The 26,102-nt window shown below is 51.3% G+C and overlaps 2 protein-coding genes across 2 annotated transcripts; one reads left to right on the top strand and one right to left on the bottom strand.

Annotated features, from left to right (window-relative positions):
- Nucleotides 1–1,873: 1,873 nt before the first annotated feature.
- CKMT1B (creatine kinase, mitochondrial 1B) lies at nt 1,874–8,170 on the top strand. The gene is made up of 9 exons (XM_064292044.1): nt 1,874–2,171; nt 2,804–3,002; nt 3,209–3,304; nt 3,701–3,922; nt 4,063–4,148; nt 4,266–4,389; nt 7,319–7,453; nt 7,656–7,781; nt 7,965–8,170. The coding sequence occupies exons 1-9, from the start codon at nt 2,023–2,025 to the stop codon at nt 8,079–8,081; spliced, it is 1,254 nt and encodes a 417-aa protein (XP_064148114.1). The 5' UTR covers nt 1,874–2,022; the 3' UTR covers nt 8,082–8,170.
- A 51-nt stretch (nt 8,171–8,221) lies between these two features.
- STRC (stereocilin) lies at nt 8,222–24,548 on the bottom strand. The gene is made up of 29 exons (XM_010598399.3): nt 24,381–24,548; nt 23,287–24,072; nt 23,173–23,197; nt 21,144–22,395; nt 20,135–20,197; nt 19,926–20,036; nt 19,589–19,755; nt 19,206–19,392; nt 18,940–19,055; nt 18,543–18,675; nt 18,005–18,187; nt 17,554–17,592; nt 17,190–17,357; nt 16,986–17,051; nt 16,403–16,528; nt 16,060–16,118; nt 15,172–15,295; nt 14,944–15,056; nt 13,229–13,364; nt 12,615–12,811; nt 12,318–12,408; nt 11,951–12,107; nt 10,938–11,107; nt 10,175–10,330; nt 9,642–9,784; nt 9,324–9,472; nt 8,989–9,086; nt 8,754–8,901; nt 8,222–8,553 (listed from the first exon to the last, which is right to left on the bottom strand). The coding sequence occupies exons 1-29, from the start codon at nt 24,427–24,429 to the stop codon at nt 8,465–8,467; spliced, it is 5,301 nt and encodes a 1,766-aa protein (XP_010596701.2). The 5' UTR covers nt 24,430–24,548; the 3' UTR covers nt 8,222–8,464.
- Nucleotides 24,549–26,102: the final 1,554 nt, after the last annotated feature.

Here is a 26,102-nt window from a genome sequence, read left to right as displayed (position 1 = left end):
CCAGCAAGTCTCGTTTCTCTTTTGGTAATTCTCCCTTTCCATCCCCCCACTACTTTCATCTTAGTAACCGCCCTCTCACCAAATAACTGCCCTACTTCCTTAGAAGATTATCTCCCTCCTTTACCTGGGTAAATATACACCAATTCAAGTAGTTACATTCACTTACTCATAGCCACTCCTTCACTTAGATAATGAGCTCCCACAGCATAGGTAACACTTTCCATCCCTCCAAGAGTGATGAAACTCCAACTACAGAACTCTGATAAATTACTCTCTTAAAATTACTCTCTTACCAGAGGAAGGCGTTAAGTGCTGGACCCAGAAGAGAGGTGGGTGGCTTCGAAGGAGACACACAAATGAAGAAGACAGGAAAAAGGAAGCCAAGGGAGGTCTGAGGAGAACAAAGGATATGAGAGGGTGGGGGTGGGGTCTCATCAGTGGGGTCAAATGACTATGTAAAGGGAATTCCTCTTTCCCAAAGACTCTCTTAAGATTTCCAAGTGCCTTATTGTCTTGTAGGTACACCGGGATAGCTGAGAGAAGGGACCAAGCCCTACACCACCTTAACTGAGCCTCCACACATTTCTAGTTCAGCTCCGGCATTCGCTCTCCTTCCTGCCAGGATAAAGTCACACCCAGGTCACACCTGGAGCTGTATGAACAAAGCCATCTCAAATCTGAAATACACCTAATGAGGGGAGAGAGGAGGAGAGGGACCAGGAGCAAGGTGGAGATTCCCTGGTGACCCTATGCCCTTGGACACTGTTTGCCTTAAACTCTGGATTAAACAACATTAGGGAGCCAAGAAAGGAAAGACCTGCATGTGGCGCCTGGAGGCCTGTGCTGACCTGTCCCATTCCCACACCCAGGCATTTCACCATAACCTTCATTTCACTTTACACTTTCCTCATCCCAGGAGCTGGGAGCCACAGGCAGGGGGAAAAAAGGGAGAAGAGGAAGAAGAAGCGAACTATTCTCTGCCCAGGCCCAGTCCCACGCCCAAGGCAACCAACAGGTAAGCAAGCTTCAGAGAATACTCAGAGGAGTCCTGTGACTGAGCGCAAGCAGGTCTGAGACTGGGGAAGACCCGAGAAGTAAGAGCAAAGGTAGCAGGACTGAAGCAGAACAAAACAAAAGTGGGGGGATCATAGGGGTGGAGGCAGGAAATAACAGGCTTCAAACTTGGGGGCTGAGTAGGTGGGGGTGGGGACAAAGCAGAGATAGGGTAAGGGTTAATGATTCTCTGATTCCTCTCAGGGAACACTTCCCCAACCTTGTAAAAGGAGAGTACAGGTGTGGCGAGGAGACGCCTTCTTTCTCTTCCTGGTTCTAAGGAAAGGAAGGGTGACCTTGAGCCAGCGGGTGTCGTTCCCAGCGTCTGCCTCTAATCCTGTGCTTTCTCCATGTCTCCCTCTGGTCTCTGTGTTTATTTGGCGGTTTCCCTGCGGCCGCCTCCCTTGGGAAGATGGAGGGGTTGCCGGGTCAGGCGGAAAGCAGAGAAGTGGTTGGGCAATGTCACCCTTTTACACCCACAGAGTAGACGGCTCTGGTTTCCCACTAAACCGAGAGAGCTTGGGGGAAGGGTGATGGGGTTCGCCAGTCTCCTTCGGTGCTGTCCTGCACTTGGTGCTGAAATCCGGGCGGCCTCATCCCAGGTGGACCCTGGGCACCCTCGGCCTAGGGGTGCGCTCGGAGGCCCCTCAGTCACCTGGCGGGTGCTGCCCACCCCGCCCCCGCGCACCTACCGCGGCGGCGGGCGGGCGGAGCCTGCGCGAGCCCCACCCCTGGGGACTGCGGCGCTGGCCCTCGGCTCCTCCCGCCTGCCAGCCGCTAGCTGACTGCGCCTCTCCCGCAGTCTGGTTGGTGTCGGCTCCTGTCCTGCTACAGCTCCCACTCCAGCCCCCATCTCGGCTTCAGCCTCGGACCCCCTCCGGGCCTCAGCCCTCCAGGTTGCATCCTCCCTCCGCGTTCCTGCCCTGCACCAGCTCCTGCTCCGGGACCCCGCAGCCGGCCCCTCAAGCCATGACTGGTCCCTTCTCCCGCCTGCTGTCTGCCCGCCCCGGGCTTAGACTCATGGCTTTGGCTGGAGCTGGATCTCTAGTCGCTGGGTTTCTCCTTCGCCCGGAACCTGTGAGAGCTGCCAGTGAACGACGGAGACTGTATCCCCCAAGGTATCAGTGTCATGGGCGCGGGGTAGGGGGGAAGCCGCGGTGATGGGAACGAAGGTGGGGGTGGAGACGAGGAGCCGGGGAACAGAGAAGGGCTATGGTCACGAAGGTCCTGTAGCTTGGGGGCTGTATAGCCTGGAGAGCTCAGTGAGGTGAGGGTGAGGGCCAAAGCCAAAGCATTGCTGAGAACCTGTAACCAGCAAATGCCCCCAAGACCAGCTATGGCCTTGCCTTGCCAGTTCTGGCTGCACTCACTCTGGCCAAATCCCTGGTTGGGAGACCAGAAACTATCTTTTTTGCTTCCTTCATCTCCTTCTCCTGCTTGTTCTCCACGGTTTCCTGAATTCTTTTCCTAAGGCTTTCCCCTCCCCCAACCCTAATGTTGTATTCCTGGAGGAAACAACTGAGCAGATCTGGGGGAATTGAGCCAGCCAGCCAGAGGCAGCCAGAACTGCTGGGAAAGAAGGATAGACCCTGAAGTCTCTAAAGAGATTACCACTCCTCAGCCTCTTTCTAATCCTCCCTCCCCGCAAGGAGCAGAGCCAGGCAGGCTAACAGGACGGCTTCCAGCAGACGGTGCTGGGTATAGGCCCCCTGTGTCCTCCCTCCATGGTTACGGGGTACCCCCTCCCCAGCGCTGAGTACCCAGACCTCCGAAAGCACAACAACTGTATGGCCAGTCACCTGACCCCAGCAGTCTATGCCCGGCTCTGCGACAAGACCACACCCACTGGTTGGACTCTAGATCAGTGTATCCAGACTGGCGTGGACAACCCTGGCCACCCCTTCATCAAGACTGTGGGCATGGTGGCTGGAGATGAGGAGACCTATGAGGTAGGGGGCCCCCAGAGCCTCCCTGGTGACCCAACTCATCTTCCCAGTGATCCCAGCTCCTTCCCCCACAAAGACCCCTCACTTTCCTCCAAGACTCTGGCCCATCCATACTCAAGTTTTCTGACCCAGTGAAGTCAATCCAAAACTGAAGCCTAGGGAGGGATTACCTCTCCTTAAGCATCTGTTCCCCTTTAACTTCCCCTCAGATATTTGCCGAGCTGTTTGATCCTGTGATCCAAGAGCGACACAATGGATATGACCCCCGGACAATGAAGCACACCACTGACCTGGATGCCAGCAAGGTGGGTCAATATCCCACTTTTGATTTACACTGTCTTTGTGTGCAATGCTCTTTGCTTCGCCAAACACTTCACCTTGGTTATTTCCTGACTCATGGTCATTGTACTGCTGAGCTTTCAGTCTTGGTGTGGGGAAAGAATAGTATCTTAAGGAGCAGCAGATACAGGGAGGAGAGGATGGATGAGAGTGGCCACGCCTCAAGATGGGCAATTTGGAGGAGGGTCCATGACCTCCTTCAGTGGGAAGGCTTGCCCAGCGGGACCCTCTTCCCCTTTTAATGCATGCTCAGCATAAACAGTGAGGAGTCCTATAATCCCTAGGGGTCTCTCCTTCCCCAAGGGCCCCAGGTTCTAGCCACTGTGTTTCTGTGACTTGTACTAATGTCCTTTACCCTCCAGATTCGTTCTGGCTACTTTGATGAGAGGTATGTATTGTCCTCGAGAGTGAGAACTGGCCGAAGTATCCGAGGACTCAGTCTGCCTCCAGCCTGCACTCGGGCAGAGCGGCGAGAGGTGGAACGTGTTGTGGTGGATGCACTGAGTGGCCTGAAGGGTGACCTGACTGGACGATACTATCGGCTCAGTGAGATGACAGAGGCTGAGCAGCAGCAGCTCATTGATGTGAGAGTCCTTAAGAGGGGACTGTGTGGGGGGAACAGATGTAAAGAGCCAGGGAGGCGGCACCAGATCAGCTGGGTGGGCTCTGAGAGGCCCAGGGGTACCGTGAAGACTCTTAACCTAGGCCCCTGTGCCCTTCCCAGGACCACTTCCTATTTGACAAGCCTGTGTCCCCATTGTTGACTGCAGCGGGAATGGCTCGAGACTGGCCAGATGCTCGCGGAATCTGGTATGAGGCTGCTTCTTACTTCTTTTGTCCCCCCGCCCATAAATGCCTTTTTTCTTTATCTCCCCCAATTCTTGCCCTACCTCTTGACCCCTGTCCCACCCTCCCTCCTACCCTCAGGCACAACAATGAGAAGAGCTTCTTGATCTGGGTGAACGAGGAGGATCATACACGGGTCATCTCCATGGAGAAGGGGGGCAACATGAAGAGAGTGTTTGAAAGATTCTGCCGAGGACTCAAAGAGGTTGGAGAAGATTGTACAAGGGAGCTGGGTGGGAGGACATAAGGAAAACCAAAGACTAGCATAGGTAGAATGAAAATATAATTTATCAACCAACCCTGGGCACTTTTGAGAGTGGAAGGGGGCACTATTAATTACTCCAGGACAATAGATATAAACCAGGACTGTCTTGGCCAAACCAGGACATATGGTCACCCTAAGAATAGTATCTTAGTCATCTAGTGCTGCTATAACAGAAATACCACAAGTGGAAGGCTTTAACAAAGAGAAATTTATTTTGTTACTGTCTAGTAGGCTTTTTTTTAGTAGGCTAGAAGTCCAAATTCGGGGCATCAGCTCCAGAGGAAGGCTTTCTCTCTCTGTTGGCCCTGGAGGAAGGTCTTTGTCCTCGGTCTTCCCCTGGTCGAGGAGCTTCTCAGATGCAGAGACCCTGGGTCCAAAAGGGCGAACTCTGCTCCTGGTGCTGCTTTCTTGGTGATATGAGGTGCTCAACTCTCTGCTTACTTCCCTTTCCTTTTTATTTCTGGGGAGATAAAAGGTAGTGCAGGCCACACCCCAGGGAAACTCCCTTTACCTTGGATCAGGGATGTGACCTGGTAAGAGTGTTACATCCCACCCTAATCCTTTTTAACCACGGGCAGAGATTATGATTTATAATACATAGGAAAATCACAAAATGGAGGGCAACCACACATGGTCTAACCAAGTTGACACATATTTTTTGTGGGACACAATTCAATCCATTACAAATGGGAAGAGGATAGGAATATTAGGAACCAAAGGGAGTAAATAGGGCAAACAGCTGCCAAATAATACAAAGTAGGAATAACTGATTTGAGATGGTCGGTCAGTGTCTGTGGTGTGTGATATGGGCTGGTGAGGTGTGCAGATGAGGGAAACATTTGAGCCTGGATTGATAAAGGGTTTGAGAGATTGGTGTATTCATTATTCAAATGTAACCACCTCAGTTATGAGCCAAGGTAGGCCTTGACTGTGGAATCCATTATTCTTGCTACAGCGTCATGTCAAAGCTTTAAGCTGAGAGTGGGAGGGAGACTGGGGAAGGTGGAGTATGGAATGGCATAATTTTCAGAATATGTGGCTCTAGATAAGGGTCTTCAATCATATATGGATTCTAGATTCAATTCTAGAATCCCCCACAAACCTAACTCTTATTGTATGTTCTCACATATACAGTTCTATTTTGGACTTACAAAGAGAGAGAGCTCTTCCTTTTAGATTCTAGCTGGGAAGTTTCTGCTGGTTTTTTTTTTTTTTTTTTTTTTGGCAAGAAATATATAATATATCCTGAATATAATGGGGAGAGAAGTACTTTTGAAATTATAGGCATCCATTTCCTCATCTGTAAATTGAGGTAATAAGACTTCCTACTTTTCAGGTTGTTATGGGGATGAAATGAGGTAATGCGTGTAAAGTACTTAGCAGAGTTCTTAGCCCATAGTAAGTACTTGATAAATGTTGGCTGCTGTTATTATTATTCTAGATGGAAGGGTTTCCCCGTGTTCAGCAAAGAGATTCTCTTATGCCGTGGCTGTTTCTCAGCTATGAACAGGGACTCCTTTACTTATGTTGGATAGCGGTCTTTGTGGTCAATCACTCTAGAGAATTGTCTGTCTCTGCAGTTCTCACAGTCATTTTCATAATTAAGATGCTTAAGCAAAACAAAAACATACTTCACACACACACACACACACACACACGCCTGTGGGTCTTTGGCTTTTGTGCTCTGTTTTCACCTTTCTCTCTGCTTTCTCATGTGCACTCTTTCCACAGCTAGCAGACGGCTCTCTTTCCTCTTCCTGTTGCAAGGCCCACACTCTCATTTCCTATCTGAAAGGATCCTTCCAAGCTTGAGGTTTATTAGCATTCAGAACTCTTCGAATAATCAGTCCTTTCTCAGTTCAGTTTACTACCTCCACTGTTTCCCTAGGTCGTCCTTAATGCATCACTCCCTCAAGTTTCTCCTTTTCCCTCCATACAAGAAAATTTTCCACAATTGTTTTGTGACATCAAAATTATCTTGCTTGTTCCCACTTTGGTGAGTGGTGTCTAGGATCTTAAAAGCTACCGAGTGGCCATCTAAGATGCATCAATTGGTCCCAACTTACCTGGAATGCAGGAGAATGAAGAACACCAAAGACGCAAGGAAAATGTTAGCCCAAGAGGCAAAAAGGGCCACATAAACCAGAGACCTCATCAGCCTGAGACCAGAAGAACTAGATGGTGCCCAGCTACCACCAATGACTGCCCTGACAGGGAACAGAGTCCCTGACAGAGCAGGGGAATAGTGGGGTACAGAACTCAAATTCTAGTAAAAAGACGAGACTTAATGGTCTGAGACTGGAGGAACCCCAAAAGACATGGCCCCTGGACTCCGTTAACCCAGAGCTAAAACCATTCCCCAAGCCAACTCTTCAGACAGAGATTAGACTGGGCTATAAGACATAAAATGATACTCATGAGGAGTGTGCTTCTTAGTTCAAGTAGATACATGAGACTAAATGGGCAGCTCCCATCTGGAGGCGAGATGAGAAGGCAGAAAGGGACAGGAGCTGGTTGAATAGACATGGGAAATCCGGGGTAGAAAGGAGGAGTGTGTTGTTACACTATAGGGATAGCAACTAGTGTCACATAACAAAGTGTGTATAAGTTTTTGTGTGAGAAACTAACTTGAGCTGTGAACTTTCACCTAAGGGACAATAAAATAAATAAATAAAAAGGGAAAAAAATTACCTCGCGTGCATAATAACAATAACAAGCCATCTTCACCACCAAAAAAGAAAAAAAAAACAGCATCATTCTCTCACACCTCAAGTTTCTGGTTCTAGATGTGGAAAGAGTTCCTGTGGTCTAGCTAAGGAAGGGTCCACGTATCCCCGGTTTTTCACTAACAGAGCCTTTGTGGACTCAGGTGGAGCGGCTGATCCAGGAGCGTGGCTGGGAGTTCATGTGGAATGAGCGTTTGGGATACATCCTGACCTGTCCGTCTAACCTGGGCACTGGACTTCGGGCGGGAGTGCACATCAAACTGCCCTTGCTAAGCAAAGTAAAGGAGTTGTGGGGTTGCGGGGGTGTGAGTGAGAAAGGTGGGTGGGTATGGATGGTGAGAGGATGAGCACTTTGGAAAGCAGCTAGACGCATTGTGGCTAAAGGGTCAGGGGAAAGTTCTGTGCAGGTCTAGGACTCTTTCAGTTAGGGCCAGTCTCTGCCTCTGTTAACCTTAACCCCCATCTCTATCTCGCCTCTAGGATAGCCGCTTTCCAAAGATCCTGGAGAACCTAAGACTCCAAAAGCGTGGCACTGGAGGAGTGGACACAGCTGCCACAGGCAGCATCTTTGACATCTCTAACTTGGACCGACTGGGCAAGTCAGAGGTGAGATCCTTAGACATTAGAGGGAGGGGAAGCAGGAGGTCTGTGGGGGTTGAGAAATCAAAGAGTGAGCTTCAGGAATGTAGTGGAATCTGAAGTGAAATTCAGGTTGAACAGGGAGGCAATTGGAAGCTGGAAAGAAACTCAGGTTGTGGGAACCAGAGGTCAAGGGTTAGTGTCCTTCAGGTGGAGCTGGTGCAACTGGTCATTGACGGAGTAAACTATCTGATCGACTGTGAGCGGCGTCTGGAAAGAGGCCAGGATATCCGCATCCCTCCACCTCTCATCCATAGCAAGCATTAACTCTCCACCCCTAACAGATGAGTCAAGATCCCCAGGTCTTCCGCCCATTGTAATGGAGGCCAATTCTATTTGTCCTGGACTTGCCCCTATCCGAGTAAAGAATCCTTGCTATGCTCCAGCTGTCTGTGTTATTTCTGATGATGAGGTGTGGAGGGAGCAGGCTCCAGGAAAGGAAAAGAGACAGTGGGATTATTTGTGATGGAAAGAGACTCCAAATATGGAATGCCAGGAACATTGAGTCTCAGGTAGGTGGAAACCATTAGCATATTATCCACTAATCACTCAATCTGAGAATAATTAGGAGGCACTTCCATTTGCACTTTATTCATTATGACTTAAGGTTTCTCTCCCAACAGTCTCTCTCCTTAACTGTACAGACAGCCTCAGAGCAGTTGGCCAAGGAAGCATACAGTCAGTGCCAGGGCCTGGGAGAGTTGTGACCAGTCCTGGAGGCCCCAGGCTGTGCTTCGACCTATAATGAGAAAAGGAAAGGGAGGAATATCACAACTCTGAACCCCTGGAGCCATTGCCACCTAAAAACTAGCTCTCTGCCTGTACAGCCTTTCACTCCAGGGATCTCCCTGGGTAAGTTCTAAGAGGCAGACAGCACCAAGCTCGGGGTCATATTCTGGTTCAAAGATGGAGGATCAGACTTTGCAGTCAAGAACTCACCCTGCTGTTCTGGGCTTTCCTTCCCCTCGTGCTGGGCCCATGCAACTGCTTGTCGCTGCTCGGGACTCAGAAAGGCCATTTGCTCAGGAGTGACAGCCACAGCCTGAACACTGGTGAGACTAGATAGCTGGGCAGGGCTGAACACCACCTGGGGGTGGGACAGGAATTAGTACATCGACTGTAGTCTCCACCAGGCCCTGGCTTTCCTATGGACACCCCAGTTCATCGTACTTACAGCAAATTTAGGAGCAGGGATGACAGAAATGGCAAGTGGGGTAAGGCCCTGGATCTGTGCCCGCAGCAGTGCTGAAAGAGCGAGGTCTGGGATCCCAGCTGTTGAAACAAGTGGAATGGATATCCATATCTTGTCTTAAATGGTCTTCCTTCTCTTCAAACCTATAGACCTCCTCTCCCACAGCACCATAGACCTTCCTAACATGTCTCCAACTTCCTACTTAAACACCTTCTCAGGCCCCCACCTTAATTGCAGAGCAGTCTCCACCCAATCCACCACCTAGTATAGAGACCAGTCCCTGACAGTTAGCATCAGCAGTGTCCCAGCCTTTACACCTGCTATTGTGCCAACTTCAGTGAAGATCTCAGGCCCCCAGTTACTGACTGGACCAAAGCCACCAGGCAGCACAAGGAGCTGGGCCAGAACCTCTAGCTGCTCCTCAGAGCACTGAAGAGGCATGTTGCCCAGGAAGAGGGCTGCTTGGCTGTGGAAGAGTAAGAAGGAAGAGAAGAATTCAGCTTCAGTGATAGGACAATAGACGATAGATAGAAACCAGGCTTGAAATGGGTCCCCTTACCCCATGACCCTTCCCTCTCTGGGCGAGCCCATCGTCACCTTCAGTACCACCACTCACACCCCCCTGCACAGGTGACCTAAACTCCCAACTGCTGATATGCTGTAGCTCCTCTGGCCGCAGTCCACAGAGCGTATAACCCAGTGCTGTCAAGTAAATGAAGTCCAGGTGGCTCACGTGCCTGCCACTCTGTCGCAGGAAGCTGGAGACCACAATCCGGAGCTGGGTGTGGTGGGGGGATACACAGGACAAGAGGAGAAATCATAGGGAATTAATGGAAGGGGAAGAGATCAGAGAAATGTTAGATGTTACTGGAGTATATTCTCTTATTATTAAGACCTGAAGATCCAATAGCTATGGGGAAGGTTGACGGAAAAAAAAAAAAAAAAAAAAAGGACAGAAAAAGAGGGGCCATCAAGGAAGAGGCAGGAGGGAGACTCATGTGTCCAGAGCTTCAGGGTGAATAAGCCCCTAAGGTTACTAGTGGAGGATATTAAGATAGAATGCCCAGGCAGAGTCACAGGAAAAAATCCCTTGGGCTTCAGATGATCTCAAGGCCTGGGTCTATGGGATGGATGTTATAGGGGAAGGGTAGGGAGGAGGCAAGGTCACCTGGACAGAGTTCCAGCCATCTATCTGGCCCAGGGTGCTCAGCACTCCCCAGTCCACCAGGAGCAGCTCCTGTAGTTCCCGCTCTCCTAGTCCTATTAAGAGCCGACCCAGCTGCAGGATCTGCTCAGGACGGAATCCCCGGGCGGGACCCCATAACTAGGGGAAAGAGAGCAACAATGTGAATGGAAAAAGCAATGAACTAGGAGTCAGAATGCTGGGTCTTAGTCTTGCCTCTGACCTTTGCTGTGTACATCTAAGCAAATCACTTGCCTTCTCTGGGTCTTTAGTTTCCTCCACTGTGAAACGAGTGGGTTATTAAAAGTATTATTGAAAGACCTTAAGAGTCTCAGTAGGAAAGAACGGCAAACTCTAGTTCATGAGTCCATGAGTTCTAAATTTTTTGTGCATCAGACTCACCAAGGGTGCCAGCTCCAATGCAGGTGCCCAGGGCTCATCCCCAAAGATTTTTATTCAGTCAGTCTAGCATGGGACCTAGCATCAGCATTTTTAAAATCTACTCCCCAGATGACTGATACACACTAAAATTTGCTAACCACTGCTCTAGTCCCTCTTCTTATTGTACTGGCTCCTTTCCTCAATATTCATCCCCTCTGACTTCCCACTTGTTATACAGTCTAACTCTTTCTATCTCCTATTACCAACACCCCCCCACCACTCTCCATTCCCTTGTGTCCCACACCACACCCAGCTATCTTCCCCAATGTTTTTCCACCTCCACCCCAGTTGGGTTCTCCACCCTAACCTGCTTTGCCTTGCCCATGGCTGCCCGTAGTTCCTCAGGCCCAAGTCCTGGGTCTCCTGCAAAGAGTGCCAGGCAGTCCTCAAAGTCTGAGAGCTCCATTTGTGAAATCTGGGTTGCAGACCAGGCTGCTGGGAACGTTCCCCGTATATCTGCACAATTTGGCACAGGTTCTGAAGGGGAAGGGAGAGTCAGAGGGTCAGCGTAGTGCTAAAATATGCCCAGATATAGAATGACTCCTGTAAATAGAATGTATATAGCATGCCCCTCACATCTTTGGAGGATGGGGCAGTGTGGGCAACGGGATAGAAGGATTACTATAGTGTGAGATTTATGGGGCTCAAAGGGTAATAAAACAAGAAGGAACTAAAGAGGACAAGCTCCTCCTTTTATAGATGGGAAGGCTTAAAAATTAAACACATATGCTCATCCAAAGACTTCACTGAAAGAGTAAAAAGACTGCCTACAGACTGGGAAAAAGGTTTTAGCTATGACATTTCTGATCAACGCCTGATCTCTAAAACCTACATGATTCTGCAAAAACTCAACTACAAAAAGACAAATAACCCAATTAGAAATGGGCAAAGGATATAGATGGGAAGACTGAGGACTAGAGGAGGGTTCCCAGGGACTTAATGGCTGAACTGGGATTAGAACTCAGGTCCTGGGCTCCTTCTTACATCTTAGGATCTCTCCAGCAGGGAGCTCCACCTTTAGCCAAGCCTAGAGCTGAGTTACCTGTTGACAGGGATAAGAGAGCAGGAAAAGAGGAATCCTGGACCAAAAACATTACGGGCTATAAATTCCCAGAACTACAGAACCCTAGAACTGGAAGAAATTTTGGAGAACATCCCCCTAACTCCCTTGCTTTATAGATAGGAAAACCAAAGCCCAGAGAATAAAGGTTTGAAAATCTGCTCAAAAGGCACAGCACACCTAGAGCTCAGATTTCTGGAAGAGTTTGATACTCTTTCCCGTACACCTTGCTAGAGGTATGAGTTGTTGGGTAGTTTTACCTGGAAGATCCTCGGCAGCAGGACGTACAACCCCAGATACCAGAGCTGCTTTCTTGGGAGCCAGCTGTGGCCACCCACACAGCTGTCCAACTCTGCTCTGCTCCCAGCTCTGCTGCCTCTCCAGAAGCCGCTCCAGGGTCTCTGGGCTCAAGATCTCCTGTATGAGATGGTAGAGGGAGGATGGGAGACCTGGACAGGACCTGGGTCAGCTGCTGCAGCTGTAATTCCAAAATCCTGTGTCTGTTTAGCAGTCTTCCCCAGGTCCAGTCTTTACATTCTTTGCCTCCAATCTCCTTGGCCTTAGGTCCCCAGACCAGCTCACCACCCCTTCGATGCTCTTATTCCCTCTCTTGTTCCTTCACTTTACCTTGGGGATCAAGGAAATAGCCTCAGTAGACAGAGTGAATATTAGGCGTCCAGCTTGTTCTACTTCATCCTGGCTCCAAAACTCTGGCCTCCTGGGGGATGGGAAGAAGATCAGAGGCTGGGGAACTAAAGGCACTGTGAAAAAAAAGGAAGAAGAAAAGAGGACATAGTAGGATTGGAGACTCAGGGCTCCAAGAGACATCAAGCATATGGAAGGGGCTACCACTGGTGAAGACGGTTGAGGGCCTGGGCTCAGGGGCAGGATGGGTTAGAATTTGAAGCTCCTAAAGGTCCATACCCAAGAAGAGGCTCCTGCAACAGCAGCCACCCCAGCTCTGTAGCAAATGGCTCTCCTAGGCAGTAGTCCTGCAGCTGACTGAGATAGGAGAGCAGGATCTGTCGGGGAATCCGTCGTGTGCTCTCTAATCCCAGGAATCCAACCAAGGGGCCCAATGCATCCAGCACTTCCCTTGAGACTGGGGCCTGTTTTGGAGCCTAGGAAAGGGCATAAGCACAATGCCACCTCTGACTCAGAGTACTAGAGTCTTTGGTCAAGGCACTAAGTCCCTTGACCTTCTCTTTCCTCCAGTTCTCAAAAGAGGGCCCTATGATGCTCAGTGCCATTGTTTACTTTCTTAAACAATGAGTCCAGGCAGGAGCAGCTAGAAAGACTAGAAGGAGAAATCCAAGGGCTTTTGTGGAATCCAAGGAGTGAGGGCAAGGAGCATGAAACAGGCTCTTGAGGAATAGAACCCAGAGGCAGGTCTGAGGGCTAAAGCCTTGGACATGGGAACCTGTGTGGCAGTGGAGGGTGAGGGGTGGTATGCACCTAGAAGACAGTCACAGGGCATCATCTGATGGGCAACGATTGCCAAGGGCAGCAGATCTGAGTCTGGTAGGGTGGACTCTTACCAGGTTTTGTAGTGCCCTCTCTGCCAGGGTTACTCGGTGAGGTGGGGTCAGTGCCAGCAGCTGCTCTGGAGCTCCTTGTACCAGCTCCACCACCAACATAATGGATTCACTGGATAATCTGTCCATCAGGTAAATCCTATAGCAATCAGGCAACAGGGGCACTCGAGGAACTGAGCCAAGTCAAAAAGGGACCACAGAGCCTTATACTCCCCAGACAGGTTATGACACCAGTCCAGACCCTGTAGCCTGGGACAGACACTGATATTTAACAGTCCCAGATCCAATTCCAACCTCTGTGTTTGAAGGGAGAGAACAAAGGGACTGAGATATTTCTAGTCTTCCAGAAAAGGTATAACAAACAATCCTATGTGATCTAGCTGACTCAAAGGCCCAAACATTAAGTATTATTATTTTTTTCCTCATTTTGTAGATTAAAATACTGAGGTTCACAGAGATCGAATGGTGGGGCCTTACTCCCAATCCAGTCCTTTCCATGAGACCACCTTTCCTGTATTGTGAGGAGGTCCTTCTCCTTTGCATAGTGCTATACCATTTACAAAGTTTTCAGATAGTGTTGTCTCACTTGATCCGTTTGAAAAAAGCTGTGGGTAAAATAGGGTATTTTTATTATCCCTTTTTCACAAATGAAAAATTCAGGTCTTCTACCTTGTGTTCTAGGATCTTCCATCTCATATGGCTCTTGAGATTCTAAATTATCTCAGAGAACCAATATACTTAAATAGAGTTAAACGGCATTTGGAAAAAAAAAAAGCCCTTTTGTCTGGAAACAGAAAGTGACATCTTGTACCCTGTACTGTATCTAGGGCTGTCAGTTCTGGAACTGGGCCAATTAGCACAAGAACCAAAGCCTGTGGAGAGGTCTAGGAAAACGTTAAGGCTGGAGCAAATGGCTTTTACCATCACCACATTCCCAGGAAGACTGAGACACCAGCCTTTTCCTACTCTGACTGACAGTGCAGATGGCAATAGGATTGGGGTGGGCCTAAAATGGGAAAAGAAGCATATGAGTGAGATACTCATAAACTCCTAGAATCTCTGGGTTGGGAGGAGTCTTCGATTCATCTAGATCTCTCTCCCCTCCACACCATACTTGAATCTGCTCTACAACATCCTTGCCATGGGGCCATGGAACCCAAGATGAATAATAGCTCTGAATTGGGGAACTCAACTGCCTCAATTCTCCTTATATTGTACAAAAATCTGACTTTCATCCATTGGTCCTCATCATGTGCAGTGGGGCCATTCAGAAACATTCCAATCTTTTTCTTCCTTGATAGCCCCTCGGGTATCTGAAGGCACTTACCACATTTTCTGTGCACTTTATCTTCATCTATCCTCTAAACAGACAGAGAGCAAGCGCCCTAAGCAGAACACAGTCATCTAGGGCACAGTCAGACCATTGCCTCCCTCATTTCCCATGCTCTATCTCTATTCATGTGGCCTAGGTGACCTTAAGATTATTTGGCAGCATCATCACAGTGTTGTTGCTCTCAGCTGTCCCATGATGGGTACAGTGTTCTGGGAGCCAATCAATACATACAGCAGCTTTGAACAACTCCTTTGCTTTTGGTTATAAATGTTGTCAGGGAACCACCAGACAGAAAACCACCACCTTTATGGCATTTCTGAAGGGAAGACCTTCTACCTGAAGTTGGGCTTTCCAAGGATCCAGGGTCTCCAACCCTAGCACTTACGGTAAGTCCAGGAGTAGCTTGGGGTCCAGCTCACTCAGCTCTGGCCCCAGGGTTGCCAGCTCTGGCTCTGGCATTGTCATCCTTCGCTGTACCTCCTCCCAGATACAGAGTCTCTATGGAGCAGGGTAGAGAAGCAGAGTCAGGGCAGAGCTGAGCACAGGGGATGAGCAGAGGGACCCATAGTCCCTGACCCCCTGCTCCCATTGATGCCCAAGTATGCCCTCTCACCAAGCTCCCTCGAACACCAGTGGGCAGCTGATAGAGCATGTGCATCACTTGAACGAAGTCTGCCATTGCGCCGACCTGCTGCAGAAACTCACAGGACATGCCCCCTGCCAGGGTGCCTAGAGCCCTGTGGGTGTATGGGTAAGTGGAGGTGCGCTCAGCACATGCCACAGCCTGTCTGTTCCTTGATATCAACACTCTCAAAACAAGTATAGAGGTTTACTGATGGTAATTTACAGTTTAGACAAAGGCTTTTGCATAGATATTCTTATTTGGCTCTCCACAACATCAGAGCTGTTTTTCAGATAAGAAAATATTTACAGGGGTCTAGTGATGTTCCCGAGAGAAGTAGCGGTCAACTAACACCAGAGCCACATCTTCAGATTCTTACACCAATGGTTCTGTTACCGTGGGTGTGGTAAGGTAATGCCTGCTTATTCCTGCTTGGCCAGAGGTCTGGAGTCGCCTTGAATTAGACAAATAACAGCAAACAAACATCTATCGGGAGTCTATACGAGGCCAGGCACTGTGTCAAGTACCTTACATGCCTTATCTCATTCAATCTTGACAACGCCTACCTATGAGGTAGGTACTGTTCTACAGAAGAGAAAGCTGATGCTTAGAGAGCTTAAATGGCTTGCACAAGATTATGACAGGGCTGGGACCTTAACCTGAGTCTTCTGAGTCCTTAGGTCTATTCAGTGTGGGTGTGGCACAGTGGGAGAGCAGGAGGCAAGGGGAAGATGAGCCAGGAGAACGTCCCCAAGGTGAGAACTCAATGTTTTATTCATCCTTGTGTCCACCATTGCAAATCACATGGCGCCTGACACATGGTAAGTGCTCAGAAAGTGTTAGTGGAATTAAACTCACTGCTCAACACAAGTTACTCACCGCAGATTCCTAAGGGTCAGGTTGGCCGGCACCTGCATTTTCTTCCAGAGAAACTGTGCCTACGAGAGAAAGAAAGAGGAGCCGCTTCCCAGCAGAGATATTGTCCAAAAACCTAGGATGCCTTGGGCCCAGTCCTGCCTCTCCATGCTGTGGGCCCCCGCCTCTCACTCTCCCAGAGGCCCACCCCTCTCTCAGACAGCAAGAGAGAAATGGAGGAATAGGGAAGAGGGAGGAAGAAAGAGCAAGGCAAGTCATAGCCTTAGGGATCCTAGAAATAGCCCCGGGTAGGGCCAAGGGAAAAAGGTGGAAGAGATGGAGAGAGAAGAGTTCTGAGGAGAATTACCTGCTGCTCAGACCAGAGCAGCTCCCGGTAGCGCCTTCGGTCAGCCAGAAGAGCCACAGAGTCCAGCTGTAGCAGCTTTAACGGGAGCAGGGGAAGCAGGCAATCTGGCCAGGTGGTGGGGCTAGGCTGTTGGTGGTGGCGGGGCGTAGCGGTGTAGTGATAGGTGAGAGGGTCTGGACTCAACCCTCAGAGAAAAAGGGGAGCCACGGAGCCAGCCAGGAAGGGACCAAAGCAAGGACAGGAGTGGAGTGGCCACTGTAGAAACGCATGCCTGAGAGCCTCACATTAAAGACTGTTTGGTCAAATGTTGCTGCTATTTAGGCACCTGGTGAACTAAAGTCCCTCAGCCTCTCTGAGCCTTAGCCTTTTCATCTGAAAGCAGGGTGGTTGACCTGGGAGTTTTCTCGGCCTTTCTGGAGTCGGCATTCTAGGACATGCGGCTCTGCATATGGAAGTAGAGGGAGCTGCTAGCATCTGGGTGGGTGCGGCGCTAACTGACACTCTCGGGGCCACTCCAGGGAGCGTGTGCAAGCCACGTGAAACTGTCCTGGCACATGCAGAGGTCCAGAGACCTCACACATACCTGACCAGGGAGGCACACAGCTGCACCGGAACCTGCTGGACCCGTATTTTTAACGCCGCCTTTCACCTGTGTAAGAATTGTCGGTGTGTGTGTAAGGGAGTAGGGAGACATGGGGAGGCCTTCCCTAGCCACAGAGAGAAGCTCTCCTCCCGAGCTCACCAGCCTCCCCCCAACCTGCTGTCTCATCCTCCCTGCCACTCGTACCCGAAAGCTCTGCAGCAGCGCTGCGGTCTGGCAGGCTGAGAGGCGGGGCAGTTCAGGGGCCAGGCAGGGACAAGCCCCAACCAAAACTCGCCTCGGGATGGCCTGGAGCGTCTGGGGGCTGAGGCCTGGCAGCAGAGGGTGCAGGGAGCAGAGGTCCTCCAGGGACAGCTGGGGAGGAAGACAAGAGGCGTGAAGAAGAGGGGCAGCATGAAGTAGGAGGGCAGCGTGAAGAAGAGGGGAGGAGCAGCATGGTGGAGAAGTCGACAGCAGGTGTGAGGGCAGCTGAGAGGGAGGCGGGGCAAATGTGGAGTCGGGAAACCGGGAAGAGACCCCCAAGGTTTGTTGAGAAGCTGCTGCTACTCACATCATGCCTTGGGAGAAGCCGTCCAAGCAGCAGGACCGCCTGAAGAGGGGCAGGACAAAAACAACCGCTCTCAGGCCCCAGTGCCCGGTAGTCCCAAGCAGATCCCTAGTGTTGGCCCTCCAAAAGTGCCAGCCCTCACCAGGTGAGAAAATCATCCTCTTTACTTGACTGGCCCAGGTTCTAGGTGGGACGGGGATCAGCAGCGTGTCTCCTAGTGGGCCCCTCTCCACAAGTGTCCCCCAGTGGCAGTTCTCCCCCAGTGACCGGGTTGGCTCAGGGCCCTTTTGATCTGAGGAAGGGGGATGAGGAGATCCACTTGGACAGGGTTCACCTCAGTACTCACCCGGGGAAAGGAGGCCTCAGGGGGGGCTAGTGGTATCCCTGAATGTGACTCTCTTGATTGGGGTTCCAGGGGTTGGAGGGTGGATGCCAGGGAGTGGGACAGGCTCACCTGGGCAGGTGTGATACTGGTTCCCTGCAGGGCAGGAAGCATGGCTCTGAGCTGGGGTTCTGACAGCTCCTGCAGGAATCGGAGGCCCAGCTGAGGAAAGAGAGGGGCCCAGACCCGCAGCTCCAGGGGGCTCAGCACAGTTCCTCCAGCTGAGCGCAACACCCCCAGGAGTTCATACGCCACCTGCAACCAGGGAAGGTTTGGGACTGGAGAGAAAAGGTGGATGAACCATGAACCTCCTCTCTAATCCCACATCTACAGTTTCCAGGGCCTGGGCTAGGACTTGAAATCAGGGATGGGACCAGAGTAGACGAGGTTTTAGATGGCAGAGGGTATGTCTAGAGTACCACATGTCATGGGGTAGGTCCAAAGAGAGACAGCAACAGGTAAGAATGGTCATGAAGTAAGGATGGAGGTGGCAGAGGTAGGATAGAGGACTGGCACCACTGTGCTCAAGCTTGGTTGAGAAGACTGGGAAAGTCACCCACACAGACCCAGGGGAAGCCTGGAGTCTTGTAGGCCTATGCCAAGGGCTCACCCGTCCTTGTGGGCTGAGGGTCCCGTTGGCTGCGCATTCCAGCAGCCCCCGTTCTACGGGCCCCATCGGGTCACTCAAGGGTACCAGGCTCTGCAGCTCCTCTGGGCTCAGGAAACAGGCGAGGGACCCCAGCCTGAGGAGGGCATGAAGCTGGCCTTTGTGTGGTCACTGAAGCTGGTACTAAGGCAAGGATCATGTGGGGACATGGAGCAGGCACTCTGACCACTGAACTAGAAAACATGGGCATTATATAGGTCTCTCTTCTGGAACCCTATACTTCCTGGAGCCATTGCCTACTCTCTTGCTCCTTCCTAGAACTCCAACCCACCATGACAGCTATACCTGCCTCTCTACCTCTCCCGCTCTGGCCTTGATCACCGATACCATAACCACTCACCTGCGCACCTGCTCCTCTCCATCCTGGATGCTCTGGTTCACCAGGCTGCGTAGCACGTGTCGGGCTTGCCCTGGCCCAAGCCCTGCCCCTGGCCACCTGTCCTCCAGAGCCTGGATCTGAGATGGGGAAGGTCAGCTTATTCTAGGATCGCCGTGGGACACCTGGAGAGGGGCTCGCTAGGAGACGGGCCACTGACTCCTGTGCTACTGGCTGCCGTCCCACCTAGTGGAGGATGGGCCAGTCAGTGAAGAGGACGACTCGCATACCTGGTGAGGGCTGAGCTGCAGAAAGCTCTCCAAAGGAAGATGCGGGAGCAGGGGCAGCACTGCCGACAGCAGCTCCTGGGACCAGGCGGGCACTTCCCCGAACAGCTCAGGGGCCAGCAGTCGCTTTGCCAGAGCCTCCTTCTGTTCAGGCCTCATTCCTGGGCTATAGTCCCTGATAGCAGCCAGGCTAAGGAGGGTAATGGGTTTTAAGTTTTGGCCCTGTTCCAAACTGCCATCCCCTGGCCCTTTGCTTTCCTTCTGCCACGGAAAGGAAGGAGATTCTCTCTGGTTTTAGTAGGGAAGAGTTCTGCAAGGGGCTGCTCCAGGTGGGTAGGGTGGTCCTGACCCTGATAGGAGCAGGCAGGGTGCTGTGGGGACCTTACACGGTGTCGTTGGCCAACACAGATGGTGGGAAGCGCATCAAGTCAGAGACAGCCAAGAAGGGGATGAGCGGTGACAAGTCAATGAAGAGCTGGGAAGTGAGGCGTGGGTACCGCTGAAGCAGCAGGGCTGTCAGGCGACCCAGAGCCTGCTCCTCAGATGGTGGTACCTGTGTAGGCACAGGAATGGATGCTGACTCTGGAAACATGCAGTATCCTTGCCATCGCCTCTCTCGGGTTCCTCCTTCCACTGAGACAACCGCTTGGCACACCAGGTTTCAGGTGCTCTTGATGCCTGGATCCCCCCTCCACCCTCTTTCCCATCTCCATCTATGCCCACCTGTAGCTGGGCCCAGGAACGGTGCACTAGCGTCAGAAAGCTCTGAGCGGCCTCCCTCTCTGCTGAAAGCACCAGCTGCTGGAGATTTTCTGGGGGCATGTGCAGGTACTTCTGGGAGTTGGGAGGGCACGGCGGGCTTGGCCACACTGGGCAGGGACCTCAGGCCATAGCTATCACCCAGCCCACCCATGTGCCCCACCACCTGTTACCTGCACTAAAATCTGCAGGGCCCAAACACTCTTCTCCCTCTGGAGCAGATCCCACAACACAGGCTGGTGGGGAGACAGACAAGATGCCAAGAGAATTGTCTTCTCTGTCCCTTCTGCAGCTTCCCTAAACACTAAAACTCCACTTGCTGGGATGCTTGACCTTCATCTGAAGCTAGTATGCATGTCTCCTCAGATATTAAGCTCCTTTACCTCAGGGACCACATCTCTAACTTCTGTACCCTCTCCCATGCACGCTCCATAAGTGGCTCAATAAATGCTTACAGATATGAAGCAAATTACTATGAGCCCATCTAATCCCATTTCACCTGTCCCAGGGCCCTAACACGGAGTAAGGAATCTTTATATATCCTACAGAACCTAGCAAGGGGCTTTGCACACAATAAGGATTTAGTGAAGGAATTGTGGTATTTATATATTCTACAGAGAAGAAACTGAGGCCCAGAAAACTAAATTAAATTACTTGCCTAAGCCCACCTAATTTGTGGCAGAGTTGAACCTAGAACCCAAGTCTTCTGATTTGTAGTACCCCTGAATTTTTCTCATTCCTGCCTTATCCTCCTATACTCTGCCAGCTTCCAGTTCTCACTCTTCAGGGATAGAATTAGAGCCCTCTAACTCGGTCCCTTTCTTTCCTGGAGCAGAAAAGGGGAGAGTCAAAGAAACAGAAGAATAATAAGGACAGAATTTTTATTGCATGTTTATGTACATACACTGTGCTGAGCCCATAGCATGCATTGTCTCATGTAATTCTACAGCCACCCTAGGAGGGTGGTGCCGTTATTGTTCCCAGTTTATAGATAATAAACTCAGACTGGTTAAATAACTTGCCCAAAGCTGGTCACGGACCTCAGATGTGAACCCAAGCCTGTCTGACTCCAGGGCTGTGCCCTTAAACCACTATGCTACACTACTACCTCTCAGCATTGGAGGAATTCCCCTGGAAGCCCTCTCTCCGTTCCAGGAGCTTCCACCCAGGCAGATCACTCACACTGAAGCAGGCCAGCAGCTCCATCTTGCTCAGTCCAGAGCCGGGGCTGACAGGAGAGTCGAAGCCTGGTGGCGTCTGCTCCTCCTGCTCCAGGTACTCCCCAACTGTCCGTAGCACACTATGCCGGCCCTCTGGGCGGAAGGCGTCCCAGAAGGAGCAGTTGTCCGGAAGACTGGAGAGCAGCAAGGCCTGGCCCAGAATCCCCTGGGCCTCAGCCCCTCCAGCCCCTGGACCCAGGAGGAAGGTCAGCAGGCGCAGAAGATAGTGTAGGCGTGTGGGATGGGCAAGGGCAGGCACAGAGGACTGACAGCGTGGCAATTGGGATAGCATGCCAAGCAGGAAGGGGCCAGGAGCTAGGCAGAGTGGGGATGGTCCCAGTGGTGGCAGAGAGGGCAAAAGGGGGCCCAGAAGCCCGTCTAGGAAGCAAGTGTTGTTGCCTCCACGACTTATTCTGCACTGGCTTGCTAGCCAAGGCCAGAAGGGCACCAGAGCCTCATACAAAGTGTCATTGGCACAGACCATCACCAGGAAGCTGCCCCCATCTGGGCAGCGCTCTCCACAGGGTCCAATGTGACAGGGTGGGAAGTCAGTGATATCCAGAGTGGGGCCCTGGCACACATGCTGAACCCAAACCTGGTTGCTGGGGGGCACAGCTTGCAGACTTGGCTCCCCACACAGCCGCTGGGCCCACAGAGTCTCATTCTCCAAGAAGCAGCCCCAGAAGATGTCTGGGGTGAGGGGAACAGGGGGCAGGTCTTCAGGGCAGCTTGTAGGGGGTGGGAGTAGGTCGGCACAAAGCCACTTTACCAGGCGGCGGTTGGGGCTGGACAGGGCTGAAAAGGAGAGGTTGCTACAGATTGCCTCAAGGAACTGATCAGGAAACTGGTCGTGGCAGGCCTGGAGCCAGCCTTGGGCACCTGGCACCCATGAGACAGCATACCACACAGCTGTCAGGCAGATGGCAGCGGTGCTGGGAGGGGGCTGCGGGGTGGCAGGCTTGGCATGCTGGCAGAGCAAGTGGATGGAGAAGTTGGAAATGCCGTGGGGCTGTGCCGTGTCTGAGCGGTTCTCGCAGAGGGCCTCCACAGAGATGGCTCGCCGCTGGCGAGGGCTGACATGGGTTGCAGGCTGGGCAACCCTGGGCAGAGGCACACCGGTGCTCATGCAGTGAAGGAGGGCGGGGGGTGGGGGCGGTGATGCAGACAGAAAGCCCAGCGCCTGGACATCCCAGGAGAGGTTGTGCCGGATGCCCCTGGGTGCAGATGGAGGAGCAGGCACAATCTGGTCAGTTCACATTTGGTCAGCTGAAGGTTCTAACCCTGGCCCAGAGCCCTGCAGGGGATGTGGAAAGCTTTTCCAAAAGTGAGATCCTTGGGAGTATAGGTGTTACTAGTTTAAATGCCGGGATGGCAAAAAGGGGAGAGAACTGTGTCCAACCAAGGTGCAAAATCTCCTGAGAGCAGCCCAGTTGAAGTCCCTTCTGGCCGCCCGGCCCCTTTTTTCGCCTTTCTTCATATGCTTTTAGACAGCTTAAACACAACCCTTGGTTGGCCTCATATCAGGAAATCTGGCCAGCAACTGAGTACACCCACCTGTACTCTGACAGCGTTGTACTGAAATAGTAAGGAGCTAAAGAATTCAGTCCTGTCCTTCTTTTCCACACTCTGTATTTATTAAAACAGTTGCCATCAAGTGGATTCCAGCTCATGGCTGCCATCTTTATTAGCTAACATTTAGTAAGCACAATGTGCCAGGCACCGTTCTAAGTGGGTTACACACACAGTCTCAACTCATTTAATCCTTGCAACAATGGGGAAACTGAGGCATAGAAAGAGCATGTGACCTGTTCAAGGTCATATAGCTAGGAAGAGGTGGAGCTGGGATACCAGCCCAGACAGCCACACTCCACAACCACTAAACCCCACTTCTTTCAACAGTTTTCTCTTCAGCTTGGAAGGCTGACACCTTCAGCTGTCCATTTCCCGATTTCCCAGCCCCAATCCATCAACGCTCATTCCCTGTTACTTACCATAGGAGCAGCTGCTGAAGGTTACCTAGGAAGGAAGAGGTAAGGAAGGTGGCTACCCTGATCCCACCCCTTCTTGCCCTGCCCCAGCCCAGTCCCAGCCCTGGCAGCACTCACCTCCCTGGCACTGCCCATTGGCATCGGGTTCTGGTTGTCCCAGAATGGAAAAGACCTCGTCCTGCAGAGAGCGAGTAATACGGAGCAACCCTTCCTGGAAGGCAGCATAGAGGGGGGCCCCCACTGTGCGTAGCAGACCTTCCCAAAGAGCTTCCTCAGAGCCTAGATCCTCTGTTGGAGTGAGTAAACCCAACAGACCCTGCAAAAAGTGGGGAGCTGGCTCCCTCGCACTGAGGTCTGTGGCATTGCTCAGGTCCACAGTAGGCCGCACCTGCACCAGTGCCTGCCAGCGTGTGCCCTCTAACAACAGCAACAGAGAAGGCAGCCAATCAGCCGCCAGGACGCAGTCAGAGGGCCCATCACGGGAGCATGGGGGCCGGGTAGGGGCAGGGGGCCCTCCAGGCACTAAGGTTCCCAGGAGCACTTCTGCGAGTCCACCCAGCACACCTGCCTGGTGCGCCAGGAAGTCGCGGGGAGTCTGTTCCTGCCCCAGCAGTGCCAGTATATCCCCCAGGAGCCCCAGCATTGGCTCCCAGTCCCGGCTGCCTCTCAGTGTCACTAGGAAATCATGGAGCCGGAGGGCAGGGGGCTGAAGAGGTGGGGGCTCTCCCACTGGCCCCTCCCCCATTCTCCCAAGCTCAAAGGAAGTGGAAATGTTGGCTAGGAATGTAGAGAACTGTGAGTGGCTGAGGAAGCCCTGGGGAGCCTGACCCAGAGCAGAGACCAATGACTTCAGGAGGGAGAGACCAGTGTCCAGGGACCGAGACCCCATAGGGGCCAGCATTACTGTAAGGAGAAAAACCAGAGGTCACTAAAAGGGAAGTGCCTAGAGCCCTGGCCCTGAGAGCCCAGTTCCCTGCCTGGATCTAAAGATGAGGTGAAGGGCATGGTGAGCTGGGTTCCTTTCATGCATGAGCTTACAGTAAGTCTTGGCATGCTTTCTTAGCCTCCTTTTCTCCCTTAGTACCAGTCTCTGCCCCTTTTCTTTGCCCTCTCCCACCCTTTTTTGATCTAACCCGTTAACCTCCTCAGTCTTAAGTCTTTCCAGCAACCATCCTCTTCATCCCCAGCCCTACTCACTGCTCCTCTCTCACCTGCACAGGACAGCAGCAACAGCAGTAGAGGCCAGAGGCTCAGAGCCATGTTTCCAGGTGCACACTGGCGCGAGAGGTGAGTTCTGGTTATTCTCACCTCATGTGGGACAGCCAGGTGAGGGCAGGGCACTGCAGGTAGCCTGAGGCTCCACAGACACTGCAGTGTGGTCTTTCAGGAAACAATATCTGTAACCTGACAGCAGGTTTGTCACCTGAGCTACTGAATACCTGATCCTTTGGTTCTAGAGAAAGATGTGCTTCTGAGAGAGGGAGCAATGATAGGGGATCCCAGGGGGCCCTTGGAGGAATCTAAGAAGAGAGCTTGAATTAGGAGCCACAGGTGCACATAGGAGTAGGTGAACATGGAGATGGAGAACTGGAGACCAGGGGTGCAAATTGGCGGTCCAGAGAAAAATGTAAGAAAGAAAACAAAGAGAGTACAAAGGAGTTAAGAAGCTACAGAAGCTGGATGGTAGGATTTGAGAGAACTGAGGAAGAAAGGGGGTCCAGGAAAAAGGCAGTGGGCGCCAGGTATAAACAGAGAAGAGGAATGAAGACAGAGGTCTTGTCCAAGGATGGAGCATTCGGAAAGAGGAGGTCTGCTTGCAGCCCAGCACCCAGAACCACAAAATGTTAAGAGCTGGGCAGGACCCTGGAGATCATATAGACCAAACCTCTCATGTTATGGATAAGGAAATAGACCCAGAGAGGCGTGACTTGCTCATCAGGCCATTCAAATGCTTGGGTTTGCCATCTGGCCCTGTCCTGTAGCCTGGATGAAAGCTATAGAAAATTCTGAACGGAGAAAAAACCTAAACCAGATGAAATCACTGGGCAAGGAGGCTACTCCTCTCCCGAGCCACCTTTCTGCCCATCAGAGCTGCTCACAGACCAGAGAGGTTACATTCAAAACCATTTGGTCTGGTCAGAGTTAGAAGGCTTTTCTGTCCCCCATTTATGTTTTCCAAAAGGCCTTTACCTGATGCCAGCTCTAAATAGTAATTTAACACTGAGGCTGCATCCAAACAATTTTCTGTCCCTCTCACCTTGGAGCCCTCCCCCACTAAACGCACATATTCACCTCCATTATCAACGCACTTCTGCCCTAGAAGATTCACGTAGAATCACAGAATTTTAGAGGTGGAAGGGACCTGAATAATTCTCTGGTAAAAACTTCTCATTTTATAGATGAACATGAGGAAACTGAGGCCCAAAGAAATGGAATGAGTTGCTCAGGCCACATAGGGCACTGGGAGTAGTGCTGGGATTTGCCAAGGACCAGTTATATGACCTACTGCATCATTTTGCCAACATTTTCCCTATGCCCATCAAAAGGCACCACATCTAGTCTGAAAAGCAGAAAATCAGAGAAAGAATATGGCCTCAGTTCTCAACAGCTTTCTAGTTCCTATCTCCAGCCCAACCTACAATCCACCTGTATATCTACCCTTGGTTCTATGACAACTCTCTTATAATACATTCTCCTTTCTTGCTTATAGGGTAGCAAAAATGAGATAGCCTGTGTTCAAATCCTTGCCCCAACAATTACCAGCTGTGTGTCCTAGGGCAATTTCTAACCGTTTCTGTGTCACAGTGTTCTTTTCTGTAGAAAAGAAGAAAATACTAGTGTCTTAGGCTGGTTTTCTAGAGAAGCAAAACCAGAGAAGCATATATATAAATATATACATGTAGGGAGAGAGAGAGAGATTTATCTCAAGGAAA

Source organism: Loxodonta africana, chromosome 10 (genome assembly GCF_030014295.1).
Source record: "Loxodonta africana isolate mLoxAfr1 chromosome 10, mLoxAfr1.hap2, whole genome shotgun sequence".
NCBI classification, from domain to species: domain Eukaryota; kingdom Metazoa; phylum Chordata; class Mammalia; order Proboscidea; family Elephantidae; genus Loxodonta; species Loxodonta africana.
The sequence above is the reverse complement of the archived record's forward strand: the minus strand, read 5'-3'. Positions and strand labels throughout refer to the sequence as shown.